The 20,286-nt window shown below is 58.0% G+C and overlaps 3 protein-coding genes across 6 annotated transcripts; 1 reads left to right on the top strand and 2 right to left on the bottom strand.

The window, feature by feature from the left end:
* Positions 1 to 629: 629 nt before the first annotated feature.
* LOC140649100 (acrosin-like) lies at positions 630 to 3,289 on the bottom strand. Its single transcript, XM_072855792.1, has 5 exons — positions 3,176 to 3,289; positions 2,659 to 2,859; positions 2,055 to 2,320; positions 1,630 to 1,775; positions 630 to 1,145 (listed from the first exon to the last, which is right to left on the bottom strand). The coding sequence occupies exons 1-5, from the start codon at positions 3,244 to 3,246 to the stop codon at positions 630 to 632; spliced, it is 1,200 nt and encodes a 399-aa protein (XP_072711893.1). The 5' UTR covers positions 3,247 to 3,289.
* A 4,283-nt stretch (positions 3,290 to 7,572) lies between these two features.
* On the top strand, positions 7,573 to 10,037 carry LOC140649205 (acrosin-like). Its single transcript, XM_072856045.1, has 5 exons — positions 7,573 to 7,658; positions 7,975 to 8,175; positions 8,514 to 8,779; positions 9,059 to 9,204; positions 9,690 to 10,037. The coding sequence occupies exons 1-5, from the start codon at positions 7,588 to 7,590 to the stop codon at positions 10,035 to 10,037; spliced, it is 1,032 nt and encodes a 343-aa protein (XP_072712146.1). The 5' UTR covers positions 7,573 to 7,587.
* On the bottom strand, positions 9,760 to 16,360 carry ARSA (arylsulfatase A). Of its 4 annotated transcripts, none has more exons than XR_012041521.1 (9): positions 15,810 to 16,360; positions 15,196 to 15,436; positions 14,494 to 14,712; positions 13,857 to 14,026; positions 13,226 to 13,350; positions 12,930 to 13,057; positions 12,415 to 12,517; positions 11,044 to 12,301; positions 9,760 to 10,416 (listed from the first exon to the last, which is right to left on the bottom strand). XR_012041521.1 is itself a non-coding variant. In XM_072856022.1 (8 exons), the coding sequence occupies exons 1-8, from the start codon at positions 16,037 to 16,039 to the stop codon at positions 12,000 to 12,002; spliced, it is 1,518 nt and encodes a 505-aa protein (XP_072712123.1). In that variant the 5' UTR covers positions 16,040 to 16,360; the 3' UTR covers positions 10,423 to 11,999. The 4 variants fall into 4 exon arrangements, 1 of the variants encoding a protein (XP_072712123.1); XR_012041520.1 differs by lacking the exon at positions 9,760 to 10,416 and adding an exon at positions 10,423 to 10,793; XR_012041522.1 differs by lacking the exon at positions 9,760 to 10,416 and adding an exon at positions 10,423 to 10,828.
* Between the last annotated feature and the right edge of the window lie 3,926 nt (positions 16,361 to 20,286).

Consider the following 20,286-nt stretch of genomic DNA (forward strand, 5'->3'; position numbering starts at 1 on the left):
TGGCAAAACAGACTGACACAGACAGAGCAATACCTTTACCAGCACCCATGTATACATAACCACCACATACATAAACATGAACACAGACCACTCCTTTTCTGCCTTTCCAGATGATCAGGACTGGATGTTTACTAGTGAAACATAAACACACCTTCACTCCCAAGATTCATAAGCACAGCATGTTCATAGATTCCTCAAATAACAGTATGGAAATTAAGTCCATGTAGTATCTGTGGCTGGATGCCAAGCTCCGTACCCACTCATTGGTGCAAACCCTGGATCTTTCTAGATCCATGTCTCCTGGGTCATGAGAGAGTCCAGTTTCAAGTCCACTGGTGCATTGTACACGCACACAGGAATCCCACTAGTAACCTGCCCAAGACACTTTGTGTTTCCAGCTGCTGTCCCCAAGACCTATAGCCCGCAATGACCTGTGTTCCCTTCTTCCACTGCACCCTCACCCTCCTCTCTGACCAGGCACGGTTTCAGCCCTTTTGAGTGACTCTTTCCCTTTGTGCCCTACTTGACGGCCTGCAGCCTCATTTTGCAGGTGCCGGGCATGGAAGTCCTTGCCTTGCACAGGAGACTGAACTGGACTGAAGCATGGTTAGCTGTGAAAACTGGCAACTTTATTTCAAGAACAAAGTCGACTTCAGCATCTGTGTGCACTCAGAGGAGCGTGGGCAGGACAGAGCAGGCCTTTGACACTGAGGCTGCCTTTGGGTCAGCCGGCATTGCCCTGGAAGGAAACGGTCGTGGTCCACTGCAGCCTGCACTGGATCCTGTTCATCCTGCTGCTCAAGCCTTTTTCCCCTCAGGACCTGCAGGAGCTCCTGCAGCAGATTAAAGAATTGCACCAGCTTCTGGCGTGGAAATGGGCAGGGTGTAAACCCGCCCGATTGTGTTGGTATTGGCGTTGGCCTCTGAAAGGGGGTTGAGGTGAAGACGGGCTGTGGCGTTGGAGTAGCCGTTACAGCTGGGCGCAGTCTCATCTGTGTCAGGATCCAGTCGTAAAAGTGCTGAGTGGAGGTGTAGACTCCGGGCTGGTTTGGTCTCGCACAGCCTTTCCCCCAGCTGGTCACTCCAACAAGCCAGAAGTAGTCAGCATTATTATCTTTGCACACGAGAGGACCACCGCTGTCACCCTGCAGCGGAGGAGAGAGGATGAAGGCGTGGTTGGGTGGCCACTGTCAACACTATGGCTGGCTCCTTCTCTCTCACAGCACCTGCCAGAGCTGTATTCACTGCACAGAAAGGCTCTGCTGGGGTGCTGGAGCCTACAGAACCTTGTCTGGGAGGGGTCGTGGGCCTGTAAGGTAGGGCTCTCTCTTTCATCTCTGCACAGTGATCCTGGATGTGTGGAAGACGGATGTTCCAGAGTTGGGATCTGAACCTACGGGCTGCCAAGAGCGCTGGATGGGCTTTCTGGGCAGTGCCCCAGGCCTCTGGGGCAAGAGGGGCACTGGGCAAGGACCTGCAGATGGGGAAGGGGAGGTGAGCCCCAACAGCGGTGGGGACCCGGCCAGGTGGGAGGGTGACTTGCCAGGCAAAGCACGCGCCGGGGTATGTTTGGGCGGTTGCGACAGGGCTGCCTGCGCTGCTGGGGGCTGACTTGTAGCACGCTCCTACCTGGCAGGTGTCGATGCCACCCTGCGGATAGCCAGCACACAAGTTGTGGGTGTGGATGGCCCCGCTATACCACCAGCTGCTGTTACAGAGGTTGACATCAATGAGGCGGACCTTGGCCTCCTGCAGGACATCAGTTGATCCTCCAGCTGTGAGCACAGAAAGGAATTAACACCCAGCAGCTCCTTGCCAGTTCTCCTCCCCTGTCTGGGTGAAGCCCTTCCCTAGGGCTCGGCTTTGCATCTTGAAGGCATTGTACCGGTGTTTCCCTTCTGCCTTGCTTTGGGTAATGCGTCAGGCCCATCTCTCTCTAGGCATACGTCCCCGCAGCCTGACTCTGGCTTTCGCCTCTGCTGTCAGGAAGCCCAACCCGTCTCCCCACCGTGCCAAGCTTGCACTCAGGACACGAGTACTTTTTGGGAACTCACATCTTGCAGTGGTGGAACCCCAACCACTGATGTAGCAGGTTGTCAGCTCTGACACTCTCAGCGAGGCGTCGGGCACGCAGGCAAGCTGTATGTAGTAGCTGCACTGGACAGGCTGGTCCAATTCCAGCAACGCAATGTCGTTCCTCTCCGAGATACTGCTATAGTGTTTGTGAACCAGTAGCCGCTTAATATTGCGCACTTGGGCCTCAGGGCCCAGCTGAGTCAACTGGGTGGCCCCGATCACCACGCGCCACATCGTGATGTGCCTGGAAGGCAGATGGAGAGAGGGCTCAGAGGGAGCGGAGCCCTGTGCTGCAGCCGCCCAGCAGTTCCCTGCCTTCTGCTTCACAAGGGAGAGAGGAAAGCAGCGCTACGGAGGGTGTGACTGCCCTAGCATGCCTTAGGCACAAGGAATGTCGAGCTGGAGGCTGCTAGGATGCAGTGGCACGAGCCCAGCCTTCTCCTGAGCAGTCTCTCAGCTGGGCTCTGGAGTGCCCAGGCACTGGGCGTACTGCAGGGAAGCGGGATGGCAGTGGCACGTGGTGCTGCGGACAGGGCACCTGCTAGTGTTGCGGGGATATCCCCGTTCCCTGGTCCTCCTTACCTGGCCTTGATGAAGCAGTGGGCTGCTGTGAGGACCCACTGTGGGCTGATGAGGGACCCTCCGCATATGTGCCTCGTGCCCATTTCCCAGGGATCCTGGATGCTGACGATCCAGGGCCAGGCCCCTGGCTGGGCATCTCTGCCACCCACGACGCGCGACGTGCCGTAGTGAGAAGCCATGGGCCGGAGCCCGCAGGTCCCTCTGTAACCAGAAACTCATTACTGTACTGCTCGATGGCTTGCTGCTGTTCAGGCTGAAGGTCAGCCGTCTTCCCTCCCCACAAGGTGTTGCATGGACAGCAGGGCCAGGGAACTCGGTGGGGCGTGCATCCCTGTGCCCCCGTTTCTGCTTTAGCCCCATAGACCAGTTGTGCCAGCAGCCTGGGTGCTGGCAAGGAACTGAGGCTCCCACGGGGGGTTCGGGAAGCTGTGGTGTGGCCACAAGAGACGAGCGGGCACCCTCCAGTGAACCACATAAGTGTTGCCCAAGCTCCCTCCCGGAGCCTCGGGCCACTTACCCACAGTTGTCCCATGTGCCGTGCGCAGGCCAGCACAGGGCCAGCAGGACGAGGAGGGAGAGCAAATTCATCGCTGCCAGTGGCACGCGGCAGCTGCAAGAACCGAGGGCTTGTCACCACCAGTGCAGCAGCCGACTGTACTGGTAGTACTCGCGCGCTTGCGTTGCCCGTGGTGCCCTTGGCCCCGGGACTGATGTCACAGAGTCGCTGGTTCCAGGTGCTGGGCATGGTGGACTCTCGGGGGGGGGATGACACACAACATGGGGGGTTCCAAGCAGGAGGGGAGGCAGAAGCTGGGGTCGGACACCCCCAACAGACCCCCCACTGCATGCTCTGCTTGCGGGATGAGGGTGTGCAGGCCCCGTGGCAGGCAGCAGCGCCTGGCTCCGAGCACTGCCTGCTAACACCCAACAGGAAAAAAACAAGTGTGGCATCATAGCCTCTGGGAAGTTCACTGCCACCCTGCTCTCTGCAGCCATTTGCCACCAGCTCCTTCCCAAAAAACATACACCAGAGAACACAACTACTACAGGCAGTATGCACACGTTTGGGTGTTGAAGAGCCAATCTGGTTACAGCCGCGGCACGCAAGCAGTGATGTGCCATCCAAATAAGCCAAGCATCCCCAAGCAGTGTCAACCTTCCTGCAGAAGGCACAGTGAAACGCAAATGCAACACAGTCCACACTGGCTATGTCAGCCACAGCAACACCCTCTGGCAGGCTTCATGTCCTTCCTGTCTATGAGTTATTGTGCTGTTCTGGGCCAACACTGACAAGGGCAGTTGTGGCGCCTGGTTTGCATGGCCAAGGACGTGAAATTTTAAGCTCTAGACAGAGAAGGATGCTCCTGCTCTCAGCCCCACATGCCATCTTCCATGGCTTTGGTAAATCCTGTATCATCCTCACCTCATCAGTGTGCCTTCTACAGCTGTGTGGTGGAGCCTTGCTCACATGCTGGAGTGCAGAGCAGTCATGGCAGAAAAGCAGGAGCCAGCCAAAATGCATTACATTTGCTGAGCAGGGCTAGGTCGCTAGAGAGTAGAGGGCAGCGGCTTGAAGAATGGCAGCCTCAAAGCTCATGAAAGGTGAGGGAGCTTCCTGCTGCCATCCTGGCTTGTGGCGATAGACCTAAGGCACACAGCTGAGTGCACAACCTGGTCCCTAGGATGACAGGGCAGGCTCTGTCTGAAAGCGGACTAGCCGCTCTCAAGGCCCTTGAGGCGTAGCATGGCTTCATAGGCACCAGAACTGGGCCCCAAACAAACTGGACTCAAGGCTGCTTTGTTTTTAAAATAGACCTGAAGGTGGTGCCCCATATCTGCTTAGAGCAGACATAAGGCAGCCTCAGAGAAGACAATTTGTCTTCTGTGGATACTCTGCTATTCCAGCACCAGATTTCACAGGTAGTTAAGGGGGATTGATGCAAGAAGTGGCCACACTTCACAGGCAATTGAAGGAAGAGTTGGGGTCATTTTGGGGAGAGGAATCTGGCAGAAATTTGGTAGTGCTCTCTTGAGAAATGTGTCCCTCCGTGGAGCTGCACTGACCTTCACAATGGTGCCACACAGATGCCACTGCTTGGGGTGGAGAATGGTCCAGAGCCTGCCCTTGGTGGAGCAGCTGCCCTGCAGCCACCCTGCAGATGCCCACACTCTCCCTGTGCCCTGCAGCTCTGCCCTGCAGACCCTTGTCCTTGTGGTTTGCAGCCCTCAAACTCCAGGGTAAGCTTTTCCCCCAGAGTCTCAGCCCTTCTCAGCCCTTGGCAGTGGACAGCCCCAGGGGCACGCTCCAGTCCCCTCAGCGCCAAGTGGCATCCTGGAAATGCCACCTGTGCCATCAGTGCAGCCTGGGTGAGACCCAGCTACCACGGGAGCAGCACAGAGCTGGCTCAGAGGCAGTTTTGTGCAGAGGGAGGCACAGGCAGGGAGTGAAACAGCTCTGCAGGGGAGCAGCGGCAGCCTCAGCACAGGCCTGCTCTGGCTGCAGGGCCGAGCTCCCAGCCTTGGCGTGTGGAGGACAAGGGAGATGCAAGAACGCTGCTCCCCGGTGGACAACCCAAGCTCCAGGGTTGTTCCCCTGCACGCATGGAATGGGTGCTCTGCCCTCACCCCACATCGACCCCAAGGTCCTCCTCCCCACTTTTCCATGCCCGCCACCTCCTCCCACTGCGAGCTCCCTCCTTCTCTCCCACCCCTCCTCTGCCTTCTCCTTAGCAGCCACAAATCCTGGGAAGCAGGATTATCGAAACCGGGCTGCCCAGAGCGCCTTTGGTGGTCACGCTGCCCTGGAGAGGTGGGGGAGCGGGCAGGCAGCTCCCGCAGGCAGCCCGTGCCTCTGCCCTGCCCTCAGCCCTGGCCCCCCCGCAGCCCCTGCAGCCCAGCCCAGCCCTGTCCTGCGCAGCCCGACTGAGTTGCCGGCAGGTCCGCGGGCCCGGAGCGCGGTGCAGGCCAAGCGGCGAAACGGCGGCCCGGGACCGCCGCTCGGAACTCGCTACTCCCGCGAGTGCTGCGGCCTCTCCCGGGACCCCGGGCCGCGGCCAGCCCAGCAATCGCGGCTCGCGTTGGCCGCTCCTCGCCCCGCCCGGACGGCTCCCCGCAGAGCTCCGCACGCCCGGACCGCCGGGGGCGGCCCCAGACCGGCAGCTGGGCAGCCCAGGGACACGCCGCCGCGCTCGGCCGCGAGTGCCGCCTCCCCGCCGGACGGGACCCACCGGGGCACGGGGCGCCCGGGAGGACCCCGCCGGGCCAGGAGCCTGCGGGGGGCCGGGGCTGTGGCCTGGCCCCCCAGCGACGGGCGGCGGCGGCGGGGAACGGCACGGGGCGGGAGCGGACAGGGCTGCACAACAGCACACACTCGCACTGACTGCACACCAACACACACACTGCACACCAACGCGCGCACACGCCCCAACACACTGCACACCAACACGCATACACACACACACACACACACACACACACACACACTCTGAACGCACACATACAGTATGACTGCACACCAATGTACTTGCACTGACTGCACACCAACACACTCCCACACACTCTGAGTGCACACCAATACACACACAGACTGACTGTACACAAACACACACACAGACTGCACACCAACATGCACACACACTGAAGGCACACCAATGCGCACATACCCCAACACACTGCACACCAACACGCATGCGCACACAGACACACTGTACACCAACGCACATGCACGCTGAATGCACACAGTCTGCACACTAACACTCACACACACACAGACTGCACACCAACACACTCGCACACACTCTGAGTGCACACCAATACACACACACACACACACACACAGACTGCACACCAACACACATGCACACATGGAATGCACACCAACACACATGCACACATGCTGCACACCAACACATATGCATGCGCACACACAGACTACACACAAACACTGCATGCCAACACACACTCACATACACACACCCCACACACACGCATGAACACACTGAGTAATGCACACAGTGCACATGCACGTCATGCACAGAGAGTGGAAGGAATGCACACTCGGCGTGCACACACACACTCACACAAAGTGCATGCACACACAGCCTGCATACACACAAAAGGCCCACACATACTGCACACACTCTACCCTGTGAACGCATACGTATGGTGTGCACGCTCTGAGCTCACCTCTACCACATGGCATGTGTACAGTGTGCATCCACAGTGTGTGTACATAGACGTAGAGAGCACCCAGACACTGAGTGCACCCACACACAGTGCACACATGCTGCATGCGTACACAGAGTGCACCACACAGACCGACGCACCAGCATGTGTGCACCCAGACGCGTGCATACATACAGTGTGCAGCACGTGGGTATGCTGGACTCGTCCCACTTGCACATCACTGCTTGCGTGCCGCGGCTGTAACCAGATTGGCTCTTCAACACCCAAACATGTGCATACTGCCTGTAGTAGTTGTGTTCTCTGGTGTATGTTTTTTGGGAAGGAGCTGGTGGCAAATGGCTGCAGAGAGCAGGGTGGCAGTGAACTTCCCAGAGGCTATGATGCCACACTTGTTTTTTTCCTGTTGGGTGTTAGCAGGCAGTGCTCGGAGCCAGGCGCTGCTGCCTGCCACGGGGCCTGCACACCCTCATCCCGCAAGCAGAGCATGCAGTGGGGGGTCTGTTGGGGGTGTCCGACCCCAGCTTCTGCCTCCCCTCCTGCTTGGAACCCCCCATGTTGTGTGTCATCCCCCCCCCCGAGAGTCCACCATGCCCAGCACCTGGAACCAGCGACTCTGTGACATCAGTCCCGGGGCCAAGGGCACCACGGGCAACGCGAGCGCGCGAGTACTACCAGTACAGTCGGCTGCTGCACTGGTGGTGACAAGCCCTCGGTTCTTGCAGCTGCCGCGTGCCACTGGCAGCGATGAATTTGCTCCCCCTCCTCGTCCTGCTGGCCCTGTGCTGGCCTGCGCACGGCACATGGGACAACTGTGGGTAAGTGGCCCGAGGCTCCGGGAGGGAGCTTGGGCAACACTTATGTGGTTCACTGGAGGGTGCCCGCTCGTCTCTTGTGGCCACACCACAGCTTCCCAAACCCCCCGTGGGAGCCTCAGTTCCTTGCCAGCACCCAGGCTGCTGGCACAACTGGTCTATGGGGCTAAAGCAGAAACGGGGGCACAGGGACGCACGCCCCACCGAGTTCCCTGGCCCTGCTGTCCATGCAACACCTTGTGGGGAGGGAAGACGGCTGACCTTCAGCCTGAACAGCAGCAAGCCATCGAGCAGTACAGTAATGAGTTTCTGGTTACAGAGGGACCTGCGGGCTCCGGCCCATGGCTTCTCACTACGGCACGTCGCGCGTCGTGGGTGGCAGAGATGCCCAGCCAGGGGCCTGGCCCTGGATCGTCAGCATCCAGGATCCCTGGGAAATGGGCACGAGGCACATATGCGGAGGGTCCCTCATCAGCCTACAGTGGGTCCTCACAGCAGCCCACTGCTTCATCAAGGCCAGGTAAGGAGGACCAGGGAACGGGGATATCCCCGCAACACTAGCAGGTGCCCTGTCCGTAGCACCACGTGCCACTGCCATTCCACTTCCCTGCAGTACGCCCAGTGCCTGGGCACTCCAGAGCCCAGCTGAGAGACTGCTCAGGAGAAGGCTGGGCTCGTGCCACTGCATCCTAGCAGCCTCCAGCTCGACATTCCTTGTGCCTAAGGCATGCCAGGGCAGTCACACCCTCCATAGCGCTGCTTTCCTCTCTCCCTTGTGAAGCAGAAGGCAGGGAACTGCTGGGCGGCTGCAGCACAGGGCTCCGCTCCCTCTGAGCCCTCTCTCCATCTGCCTTCCAGGCACATCACGATGTGGCGCGTGGTGATCGGGGCCACCCAGTTGACTCAGCTGGGCCCTGAGGCCCAAGTGCGCAATATTAAGCGGCTACTGGTTCACAAACACTATAGCAGTATCTCGGAGAGGAACGACATTGCGTTGCTGGAATTGGACCAGCCTGTCCAGTGCAGCTACTACATACAGCTTGCCTGCGTGCCCGACGCCTCGCTGAGAGTGTCAGAGCTGACAACCTGCTACATCAGTGGTTGGGGTTCCACCGCTGCAAGATGTGAGTTCCCAAAAAGTACTCGTGTCCTGAGTGCAAGCTTGGCACGGTGGGGAGACGGGTTGGGCTTCCTGACAGCAGAGGCGAAAGCCAGAGTCAGGCTGCGGGGACGTATGCCTAGAGAGAGATGGGCCTGACGCATTACCCAAAGCAAGGCAGAAGGGAAACACCGGTACAATGCCTTCAAGATGCAAAGCCGAGCCCTAGGGAAGGGCTTCACCCAGACAGGGGAGGAGAACTGGCAAGGAGCTGCTGGGTGTTAATTCCTTTCTGTGCTCACAGCTGGAGGATCAACTGATGTCCTGCAGGAGGCCAAGGTCCGCCTCATTGATGTCAACCTCTGTAACAGCAGCTGGTGGTATAGCGGGGCCATCCACACCCACAACTTGTGTGCTGGCTATCCGCAGGGTGGCATCGACACCTGCCAGGTAGGAGCGTGCTACAAGTCAGCCCCCAGCAGCGCAGGCAGCCCTGTCGCAACCGCCCAAACATACCCCGGCGCGTGCTTTGCCTGGCAAGTCACCCTCCCACCTGGCCGGGTCCCCACCGCTGTTGGGGCTCACCTCCCCTTCCCCATCTGCAGGTCCTTGCCCAGTGCCCCTCTTGCCCCAGAGGCCTGGGGCACTGCCCAGAAAGCCCATCCAGCGCTCTTGGCAGCCCGTAGGTTCAGATCCCAACTCTGGAACATCCGTCTTCCACACATCCAGGATCACTGTGCAGAGATGAAAGAGAGAGCCCTACCTTACAGGCCCACGACCCCCTCCCAGACAAGGTTCTGTAGGCTCCAGCACCCCAGCAGAGCCTTTCTGTGCAGTGAATACAGCTCTGGCAGGTGCTGTGAGAGAGAAGGAGCCAGCCATAGTGTTGACAGTGGCCACCCAACCACGCCTTCATCCTCTCTCCTCCGCTGCAGGGTGACAGCGGTGGTCCTCTCGTGTGCAAAGATAATAATGCTGACTACTTCTGGCTTGTTGGAGTGACCAGCTGGGGGAAAGGCTGTGCGAGACCAAACCAGCCCGGAGTCTACACCTCCACTCAGCACTTTTACGACTGGATCCTGACACAGATGAGACTGCGCCCAGCTGTAACGGCTACTCCAACGCCACAGCCCGTCTTCACCTCAACCCCCTTTCAGAGGCCAACGCCAATACCAACACAATCGGGCGGGTTTACACCCTGCCCATTTCCACGCCAGAAGCTGGTGCAATTCTTTAATCTGCTGCAGGAGCTCCTGCAGGTCCTGAGGGGAAAAAAGGCTTGAGCAGCAGGATGAACAGGATCCAGTGCAGGCTGCAGTGGACCACGACCGTTTCCTTCCAGGGCAATGCCGGCTGACCCAAAGGCAGCCTCAGTGTCAAAGGCCTGCTCTGTCCTGCCCACGCTCCTCTGAGTGCACACAGATGCTGAAGTCGACTTTGTTCTTGAAATAAAGTTGCCAGTTTTCACAGCTAACCATGCTTCAGTCCAGTTCAGTCTCCTGTGCAAGGCAAGGACTTCCATGCCCGGCACCTGCAAAATGAGGCTGCAGGCCGTCAAGTAGGGCACAAAGGGAAAGAGTCACTCAAAAGGGCTGAAACCGTGCCTGGTCAGAGAGGAGGGTGCTCAGCCACCATGGGATGGAGAAGACTGGCACATTGAGGCTAGAGAGAGGATAGAAAAAAATTATGTGATGTGCAGACAGCTTTGGGGGTATGCATTAAGGGACACAAGCTGATGATTAGGGCCTGGCATAAGCCGTAGTTAGCGGAACAGACCGTGGGAAACTCCCGAGCATGACAAGAGAAATTGCTGACCATAGCAAACAGAGTGAGAAGCTGACAGGAGTTACAGTACCATGAGGAAGAGCCAGACTTCACAGGTAGTTAAGGGGGATTGATGCGAGAAGTGGCCACACTTCACAGGTAATTGAAGGAAGAGTTGGGGTCATTTTGGGGAGAGGAATCTGGCAGGGACAACAGTACCCAGGAAACCGCATCAGTAATGCCATGGAAGTCCAAGATGACGTAGCTAACAGCACCTGAAACACCAAATCCGTTCACAGATGTGGCAAACCTGGGAGGGAGGGGGAAAAAATACCCAGGGGTAGGTCCCTTGTTTGGGAGGAGACAAGGGCGGAGAAAGGGAGGAGTCAAGGAAGATGAGGGGGACGTACAAGCATGGAAAATAGAGAGAGGGGCGGATCAAGGAGCCAGTCACACATAAGCAAACTGCTGGTTGGTTTGCTTGTTTGACTCAGCCCTGCACCTAATCACCGCAGTCCGTCCTACCTTCTTTTTGAGAGCGATTCCAAATCCTTTTCTGTGTGGCCACGCTCTGTGTACCCGGTGGGGGGGGCGGGTCCAGAGGCCTGGCTGCTGGGAAGAAGGGCAGAAGGGAACACAGGTGATAGGGAGCCAGCAGTTGGAAACACCGAGTGTCTAGGGCCAGCGACTGGCAGGAGCGCTGTGTGCGTGTGCAGTTCACTAGTGAACTTGAAGCTGGACTAGCTCACGAGCAAGAGGAGAGAGACCCTTTCAGTCACGTGGATGGCATGTGGTTGCAGCCCACCTGATGGATCAGCCCCAGCATCCACAGACCTCTCACAAGTGGACCAGGCCTGCCAACCACCGGCCACATCTCCACCTCCTAGAGTCACAAAAGGACTTGGAGGTGCTGGAGCATGCATACCCTGAGCTGCTTCCCACCTAGGCATGTCCCCTCTGCACTAGCTACAGAAGGTCCTGCCTCTGAAGCTGCCAGGACCATCCATCCCACCCTCCTCTTGCTGTGCTCTTGGCCCCTGGCAAGTGATGGTGCTGCAGCTCCCAGCTCTGTTCCCACCCAGGGGTGCACAGCATGCCTCCAGCCACGTTGAGATCTCTGCACACTGGGGCATGCCCTTTGCTTCATCTTTATCATGGTTTGAAAGGAGCTGTTCTGGCTCTGGAGATTATGCTGTATCATGGTCCCTCCCTGAACAAGTCAGGGTTTCTGTCAAGAGGCCTCAGCTTGAATGTCCAACACAGAGCACAGGGTCCACTGACCTGCACTCCTGGCAGGGTTGGCAATCTCCCCAAACCCACAGTTTGCTACCCCAGTACTCCATTAGTCAGAGGTGTCACTGAGCCAAAGCTGCAGGGTAGCTCTAAGGCTGAGCTTGGTTAGTTGGGTCTGGGGTGGGGTCTGGTAGGTTTAGGATAGGGTTCCAGTGTGGAGCAACTGAAGGGACTGGAGCAGCAAGAGGCTAGGAGCAGCGGCAGCAGGAAGGCTTAGGAGTGCAGTTTGGTACGCAGCAGGGCTGCAGGGCAGGATCCCTGCCCTTCCTGATCTGGCTTTCCCCAAACTCCATGCGCTGTTCAAAAAGCACTTTCTGCAGTTTGATCTCCTTCAGGACTTGCAGAACCTCTGGCCCCGCACAGCTCTGCAGCAGATCATAGTTCTCGGCTGGGTCTGACTCCAGGTCAAAGAGCAGCGGAGGCAAGTGAGGGGTCAGCGGGGTCAGCCCGTGGCAGGCCTGGTCTGGAGTCGTATCACTGTGAAAGGAACCTGCAAAAGAAACCCCCTGGTGTAGCTCAGTTTCTTCTCTTTGAGCTTTGGACAGCAAAACCGCACGGGACTTCACACAGCTGTCCGTGCAGAGGAGCGGAGGCAGCACTAACCTTGTGTGAAGTAATGGGCCTTGTACTTCCCAAGCCTGACAGCGAAAGGGCCGTGCAGTGGATCGGGGGATGGCGGGTAGAAGAACATCATCTGACGGGGACTCTGTGGGAAGCAGCAGAGCTAAGCTCACCTGTGCAGCCACAAGGCTGAAGAAGAGCCTGGAACAGGACCAGGCAGAGAGTCACACAGGAGCCCCAATACTACAGCCAGAAAGTGGCCAGAGAGGCGGGGAGCTGACGAGCAGCAGCATCCTGTTTGCTCTCTACTCAAAGCTACCAGGGCTCTGTCCATCCACTGCAGCCATGGGGGTTTGGCTTGACAACATGTTGCAGGTGTTAAAGCAGAGCAGCCTGGGGAAGCCCAGGAACTCCATGGCATGACCCAGGCCAGACAAAAGGTCCCAGCTCATGGATCTCCCCTGACCCCCAGCTCGTTCTACTCATCAGGCACACAGCTCCAGCCCCACACCCAGCCTTCACGCACAACGCCAGCCGAACCAGCCCACAGGACTTACCTTTCCTGACCCAAACAGCACTGGACTCAGGTCATAGCCATCCAGGGCAACTTTGGGAAGAGCTGCTCCAGCCAGGGTAGTCAGGGTTGGCAGGATGTCCAGCGTGCTTGCCAGCTCATGCGTCACTCCTGTCACCCACCACAGCAAGGCACAAGGAAAGGTTCAAGCACCTGATCCCACTGCCATTCCTGCCATCCTCACTTCTCTCCTGGCCTCTGCTTGTCCTGGGGCAGCCGAGCTGCCATGACACCCCTGCCTTGTCTGGAACAAATGGCACAAGCAATGCCAAGTCTCACCTGGAGTGATATGGCCTGGCCAATAAGCCACTGCTGGTTCCCGCATACCACCTTCATATGTTGTGCCCTTCCCACACTTCAGAAGGCCAGAGCTGCCTCCACGTGCCATCCGCATGGTGGAGGGACTGTGAGAGAGAAGAACCACCTACCACCAGTTTCACAGGTTCACAGTACCCCTTCCTTGATGCTGCCAAGGGGGTCATGACAAGAGAGACATGGTGCCAGCGAGTGACACTGCCACCCTTCTCAGCCTTGTGAGGCAGGAGGCATGGGGCAGGTGAAGAAGCCAAGGTGTGCAAGATGCCTAAGCAGGGCACCAGAGACCAATGTCACCCACACACGAAGGGAATCGGGGCATATTTGGGCTGCTGCACGCTCCTGGCCCGAGGCCTGTAAGGTTTCTGCCCACGAGGAGGGGCACAGCTGAGTCACAGCAAGAAGGAGATCATGCACTGGGTCCTCTCCAGAGCAGCGTCCACCTCTTGCCTCACTTCAGGTCACTGGGGTCTCACCTGGCAATGCCACTCCACATCCCTTTTGCCCCAGCCAACCAATGCCTCATTCCAGTTCCCCCATGCCATGGCAGCACAATCTGGTCAGTGACAAAGTCCCCCCTGCTGAGCCCACTCACCCGTTGTCAGAGGTGAAAAACACCAAGGTCGTGTTTGCAAGACCATTTTCCTGCAGTGCCTGCAGCAGCTGTCCCACCGAGCCATCAAACTCCAAGAGTGCATCACCAAATGGCCCACGCCGTGACTGCCCTGCATACTCCTGGCTTGCAAATTGGGGGTAGTGTGTATGCTGGAGAAAGGGCAGAGAAGACTGCTACACAAACTCCCCCAGAGCTGCATCTGGTTCCCAGTTCACCCAGGGACAGTGAGCACCCCAGCTAGGACATGGAGATATGTGACCATACCCATGAGAGGAGGCTTGTACCCAAGCTTCAGACACTTCTCTCAGAACTGGCATAAAGGAGCTGAGCCCCAGGAGAGGATGTGGAGCCCCAGAGTGGGAAGTTTTCTCGGGTGGACTCCTGGCCCAGAGAAGCCGGCAGAGCTCCAGAAAGAAGCAGCCCAAGAACATTATCAGAATGGTGCTGCCACAAGACCTGGGCGTGGGAACAGCAACCCCAGGTCATCCAGGGGCAGGTACTGACTGCTCAGCACAGTCCTGGGGCAGCAGGAGCCAAGATGCTTCCCTGCTCTCCCCACAGGACAAAGGCTCCCTTCCCCACCCTTGGGCCCGGAGCAGCCCTCCCCCTCTCCTACGTGGGAGGCATAGTAGAGCAGGAAGGGAAGGCCTCGTCGGGCACAGTCAGCGATGAAGTCCCGGGAGAATTTGTTGTAGAGCGGCACCAGATCAGGGAAGGAGACCGGCTGCTGCATGATGCTCTGGTTCCAGAGCAGTGGGACTGGCACTAAGCCTTGGTCACAAGTCCCAAAACACTTGATGTCAGGTGGGAAGCAGGTGAGATTCTGGCAGGGGCCCTGGAGAGAACAAATAACACTTTGTCTTTTACCTACGTTGCAGGACAGTGAGGGGAGGGGAGTAAAGGGTCTCACAGCGTCCCACCACCAGCTCCTACAGGCACCCTTTGGGCAGCCACTCCCAGAAGCCCAGGGGTCTGTACCCACTCTAGAACTGTCCAAGGACCATGCTGCCCCAACATAATTTTCTCCTGGCAGCAGTTCAGATGGTTTTTTGTAGCCCAGAAGCTGACCCTCTGTCCCTTAACAGAGGGCGTATGTCCCCATGCACAACGGCCACCCACGTTCTGCAAAACTGCTGTATCATACGAGCACCTCAGAGATGGGCTTTCCCCATCAGCATCCATCTCCCCGGCCTGCAGCCACCCATGCTCATCTGCCCAGGCAAGCACTAACCCAGCCTATGTGCTCTCAAGCAAGCTTCATTTGGCACTCTCCCCAGCCAGCCCCCGGACACCCTTCCGGGCTTGACAGGCCTCTCACCTGGTCATGGGAGTAGGGCACCCCCAAGAAGTGGTCAAAGCCCTGGTAGATGGGCAGGAAGGAGCCATTAATCCCCAGGCCAAGGTGCCACTTGCCAACCATGGCTGTGGCATAGCCCTCAGCCTTCAGCACCTCTGCAATGGTGACCTCAGACAGCGGCAGGCCTCCCCGTGAGTCTGGGTTGAACACACCGGGGTAAACCCCAGAGCGCATCTGGAAACGGCCAGTCAGCAGGGCTGCCCTACAGGTGAGAGTTGAAAGAGAGAGAGGAGACCGGCATCACACTGGACGCAGTGCAGGTCATGATGCTCAGCCTCTGCAGAGGGTGCCCTCTGCAGAAGTTGAGCATTCCTCGGGACCTGGCAGCTTGGCTCCCTAGTCTCACAGCTGCCACTGCCACCTCCCCTGTCTGCTGGGACATGCAGTCGGTCCTCTCACAGAGCAGACGGACCTCCGGGCCTCCTGGGACATGGCAGGTTTATCAAACACCCGTTCCTCCCAGCACTGCAGCTCCCTAGCTGGATGCCAAGCCTTGTCTCTACGCGTCCTCCATCCCCGCCTCGGGGCCCCGCAGCAGTCGCCAGCCAGCGGGGTGGGAGCAGTGGGGGACGTACCGGGACGGGCTGCACACTGGGGAGCTGCTGTAGAAGTTCGTGAACCGCAGCCCTCGGGAAGCCATCCGGTCCAGGTTGGGCGTGGCAGAAGAAGGGTGCCCGTAGCTCCCCAGGTCCCCGAAGCCCAAGTCGTCCGCCAGCAACAGGACGAAGCTGGGGGGGCCGCCGGCCGCTCCGCGCAAGGCCAGCAGCACCAGGGCCCACGGCAGGCCCCGGCCACACGGCCCCATGGCGCTGCCGCCCCGGGAGGCCCCGCGGCCCGCCGATACGCGCGCTCAGCACAGGGTACAGCGCTGCCCTCCCGCGGTGCGGCACGGCGCAGCCCGGGCGCGGCGCGAGCCCGGCGCGGCGGCGGCGGCGGCGCCTCCGCAGGACCCGCAGCCCCGTCACGGCACCAGCCGGGCAGCGCAGGCAACTCCACGACCGGCAGAGCCGAGCCGAACCGCGCCGCGCCACGCCAAGCCGCCGTCGGCCACCACCTGACCCGCGCGGGCAGCCACGTGATCCGGCACCGCCGCGGGGCATGCCGGGAATTGTAGTCCGTCCCGAGGCCGAACGTCAATCAAAGGGGCCGCGCCGGGTCCTACCTCGTGGCGGTGTCGGTCCCTCGCAGCTGCCTCCCGGACCGCCGTGCCCGGTGCAGGCGGCTTCCTGGGACCCGGGCCTGCGCCTGGGTGCTGCGGTCGAGGGTGGTTTATTAACAGCAGGGGTTTCCTACAGAACCGCCCTCAGCATTGCCCAGGTTTGGGGGCTTCGGACTCAGCCCGTGTGTCCAGCCTCTGGTCTCTGGGGGAAAAGGCCTCGTGGCTGCCGGCACCCCACCCTGCTGCCAGCCGCACTGGGGCTGAGGCTGGGAAACCATGAGGCTGTCCTGGGAGGAGACGGGCACCTCAGCCTGTGTGGCGGCAAGTGGACATCCTCTCCGCTGGGGCTGGGTGGCCCGGGTGGACATCCCCTGCCCCCCTCCCGTGGCTGGCGCAAGCCGCCGGCCCGGCTGGCCCAGGCCGCTGCTCCCAGCTTCCCACCTTCTGGAAGAGCAAATGAAGCTGCGTTTCTTCAGATGCGCATGGGGTGCAAAATCCCCCGGGACAGGCAGAGAGTGTGGCATTGTTTGGGGCAGGCTGGGCCCTATGGGAGCCTGGGCACTTTTCAAGCAAAGTATGTTTTCATACAGCAATGGCAGAGTTTCATGTTCAGGCTCAAGGACTGCTGGTTGTGCCTGAACATAGGAGCTCATACCCTGCAGATCAAGGACTTGTAATCAGAGCGAGGAAGGGACAGTGCAAAGAGCAACACCAATTCCCTGGTGGCAGGGAGTGATAAGGAGAATGAGGAGGAAAAGCGGAGATTCTGTACCCCAGGAAGGCTGTACCCTATTGCTATGTCTGCTTTTGGAAACCAGAGAAAGCTTGGAAGACAGGCACAGAAAGGTATTGAGGTCTAATGTCCTGAAGACCTCCATTTGTTCAGTTTATCCAAAATGAGATTAAAGCAAGACTAGAGATGGTGTACAAGCACAGGCACACTAGCGGTGGTCTAGGATTAGCCACACAGCAGGCAGAGGTGAGGAGTCTGAGCCCAAAGAAAAAGCAGGGGTAAGGCTGGCTAATGTCCTAGTCTGGATGGTCTCATGTAGATGCACCTGTGTTTTGCATCCAGCCTGCATGATCCATCTGTTCTGGATTTTCCTGTTATTACTAGTCAGTGTTTCTTAAGACCCATCCCGCTTTTCCAACCACTTTCTAATGGGCCAGTGAACTCTGCTTTCCATTGTTCCCTGTCCTCCATAGTTCAGACTGTCCCCGTAGCCCCTGGCGTTCCTGCGTGCCTAGCCCCATGCCTCCTAACGGCCCAGCCCCTGGCACAAGAAGGATGCTAGGGCTGCTGCTGCTGCTGTGCTCGCTGCCATCAATTATTCAGGGCCAAGAGGCAGAGCGAGGAGGCTGGTGCTGCAGCAGGAGGTGAAACTGCTACATAATTCATGGAGCCCACTTTGCTCATAGGGCATGGCAGTGCTTGCCGGGCAGTGCCTGGCCACAGCGATCAGGGTGCTGGGGGCTGGCAGTCAGGACACTGAGAGGAGAACAGCTGGGGCTCTGAGCTTTGGGGGGGGGCACGGCATGGGGACAGGGTTTCAGAGACCAGACAAGGAACAGGGCAGGAGGTGTGGGACCATGTGCGCTGTGTGCAGGTAACTCAGCTGCAGGAAACTGAGCAAGGCATGGCATGACTGCCTCAACCCGCACAGGCGCCAGCAGGCAGAGGTAGGACACAAGGATGAACAGTGTCCACGCGGCTAGGCGTGGAAAGAAAGGCCCAAGTGACTGCTGCAGTGCTGTGGGAGCACACGCTGAAAGACATGTGCGGGCCAGGCACAGGTGGGAACGGGCAAGGGGTGGGTGTCATAGGCTGTGTCCATGTGAGCGGCTCATGAGCATGTGGGGTGTTAACGGGCTGTATGTTTGTGTGGGTGCAACACTTTGTGTGTGTGCATGGGTGTATGCCTTCATATGCGTATGTGTGCATGGACATGCATGTGTGCATGCATGGACAAGTGAGTTTGCATGTGCACCTGTGGGAGGTGCATTCTACGTGTGCATGCATCACTGGCTGTATGCTGTGAGCATGCCTGTGGGCGGATGGGTGGGTGCACATTGTGTGCATGCATGCGGGCTGTGGGGATGGGTGCATTCTGCATGCATGCATACTGTAGGGTTTGCATGCAGTGCCTGTGTATGTTTTGCGTGTGCGTGCGCACACTTGTGTGTGTATGGGTGTGCATGCACTCTGTATGTGAACACCGCACATTGCTCTCTGTGTTCAGAGTATGTTTTGGAGTATGGGTGTGCACACACTCTGGTTGTACATTGCACCTTCTCTTTGTACCCCATGTGTGTCTCCATGCACCCTGTGTGCACATGCACCCTGTGCGTGAATGCAGTATGTGTGCACGCAGCATTTTTGTGCGTGTACTCTGTGCATGCTGTGTGCGTGTGCATGTATGTGTGTGTGTGGGCTCTGTGCACGCTGTATCCAGTCCATGTTCCTCCCAGAGAACGTCTCCTTGCAGAAGAGCTGGAGCTGAATTGGGAGGACTCTCATTCCCAGGAGGTTTCTCCCGTCTCAGTCCAATGGACGTGACTGCTGTTCCCAGGCGCAGGTCCAAGAGACTTAGTTTGTCTTCCAAAGAGCCAGATCACATTCAAGAACATGCACGCATACTTCACTGGCATGAATGGCAAAAGAGATTAACATAGATAGAGCAGTACCTTTACCAGCACCCACTTAACACAAAAAGCACAAGCCAGTCCTTGTCTTCCTCTCCAGCTGATCAGGCCTGATGTTCAGTAGTGAAACATACACACACATCACTCCCTAGATTTACAAGTACAGCATGTCAATGGGTCCCTTAAGCATTAGCATGGGAATTAAGTTCAATTCAAATCCATGGCTGGATGTCAACCTACTTACCCAGTAACTGGCACAGACCTTGGGTGTTTCCAGATTTGTGTCTCCTCTTGCTCGTGAGCTAGTCCAGCTTCAAGTTCACTAGTGAACTGCACACGCACACAGCGCTCCTGCCAGTCGCTGGCCCTAGACACTCGGTGTTTCCAGCTGCTGGCTCCCTATCACCTGTGTTCCCTTCTGCCCTTCTTCCCAGCAGCCAGGCCTCTGGACCCGCCCCCCCCACCGGGTACACAGAGCGTGGCCACACAGAAAAGGATTTGGAATCGCTCTCAAAAAGAAGGTAGGACGGACTGCGGTGATTAGGTGCAGGGCTGAGTCAAACAAGCAAACCAACCAGCAGTTTGCTTATGTGTGACTGGCTCCTTGATCCGCCCCTCTCTCTATTTTCCATGCTTGTACGTCCCCCTCATCTTCCTTGACTCCTCCCTTTCTCCGCCCTTGTCTCCTCCCAAACAAGGGACCTACCCCTGGGTATTTTTTCCCCCTCCCTCCCAGGTTTGCCACATCTGTGAACGGATTTGGTGTTTCAGGTGCTGTTAGCTACGTCATCTTGGACTTCCATGGCATTACTGATGCGGTTTCCTGGGTACTGTTGTCCCTGCCAGATTCCTCTCCCCAAAATGACCCCAACTCTTCCTTCAATTACCTGTGAAGTGTGGCCACTTCTCGCATCAATCCCCCTTAACTACCTGTGAAGTCTGGCTCTTCCTCATGGTACTGTAACTCCTGTCAGCTTCTCACTCTGTTTGCTATGGTCAGCAATTTCTCTTGTCATGCTCGGGAGTTTCCCACGGTCTGTTCCGCTAACTACGGCTTATGCCAGGCCCTAATCATCAGCTTGTGTCCCTTAATGCATACCCCCAAAGCTGTCTGCACATCACATAATTTTTTTCTATCCTCTCTCTAGCCTCAATGTGCCAGTCTTCTCCATCCCATGGTGGCTCTGAGCACCCTCCTCTCTGACCAGGCACGGTTTCAGCCCTTTTGAGTGACTCTTTCCCTTTGTGCC

The sequence above is a fragment of the Ciconia boyciana genome, chromosome 1, assembly GCF_034638445.1.
Source record: "Ciconia boyciana chromosome 1, ASM3463844v1, whole genome shotgun sequence".
NCBI classification, from domain to species: Eukaryota; Metazoa; Chordata; class Aves; order Ciconiiformes; family Ciconiidae; genus Ciconia; species Ciconia boyciana.

Bases quoted from the DNA above. Each gene is read 5' to 3' on its own strand.
- LOC140649205 (XM_072856045.1), top strand. From the start codon at position 7,588: ATGAATTTGCTCCCCCTCCTCGTCCTGCTGGCCCTGTGCTGGCCTGCG. The intron at 8,780-9,058 runs GTGAGTTCCCAA...CTGTGCTCACAG, and splicing joins GGGTTCCACCGCTGCAAGAT to CTGGAGGATCAACTGATGTC. The intron at 9,205-9,689 runs GTAGGAGCGTGC...CCTCCGCTGCAG, and splicing joins GTGGCATCGACACCTGCCAG to GGTGACAGCGGTGGTCCTCT.
- LOC140649100 (XM_072855792.1), bottom strand. From the start codon at position 3,246: ATGAATTTGCTCTCCCTCCTCGTCCTGCTGGCCCTGTGCTGGCCTGCG. The intron at 2,860-3,175 runs GTAAGTGGCCCG...TTCTGGTTACAG, and splicing joins GGCACATGGGACAACTGTGG to AGGGACCTGCGGGCTCCGGC. The intron at 1,146-1,629 runs GTAGGAGCGTGC...CCTCCGCTGCAG, and splicing joins GTGGCATCGACACCTGCCAG to GGTGACAGCGGTGGTCCTCT.
- ARSA (XM_072856022.1), bottom strand. From the start codon at position 16,039: ATGGGGCCGTGTGGCCGGGGCCTGCCGTGGGCCCTGGTGCTGCTGGCC. The intron at 14,713-15,195 runs GTGAGAGGCCTG...TGTTCTCTCCAG, and splicing joins TGCCCTACTCCCATGACCAG to GGCCCCTGCCAGAATCTCAC. The intron at 13,351-13,856 runs GTGAGTGGGCTC...TCTCTCTCACAG, and splicing joins TTTTTCACCTCTGACAACGG to TCCCTCCACCATGCGGATGG.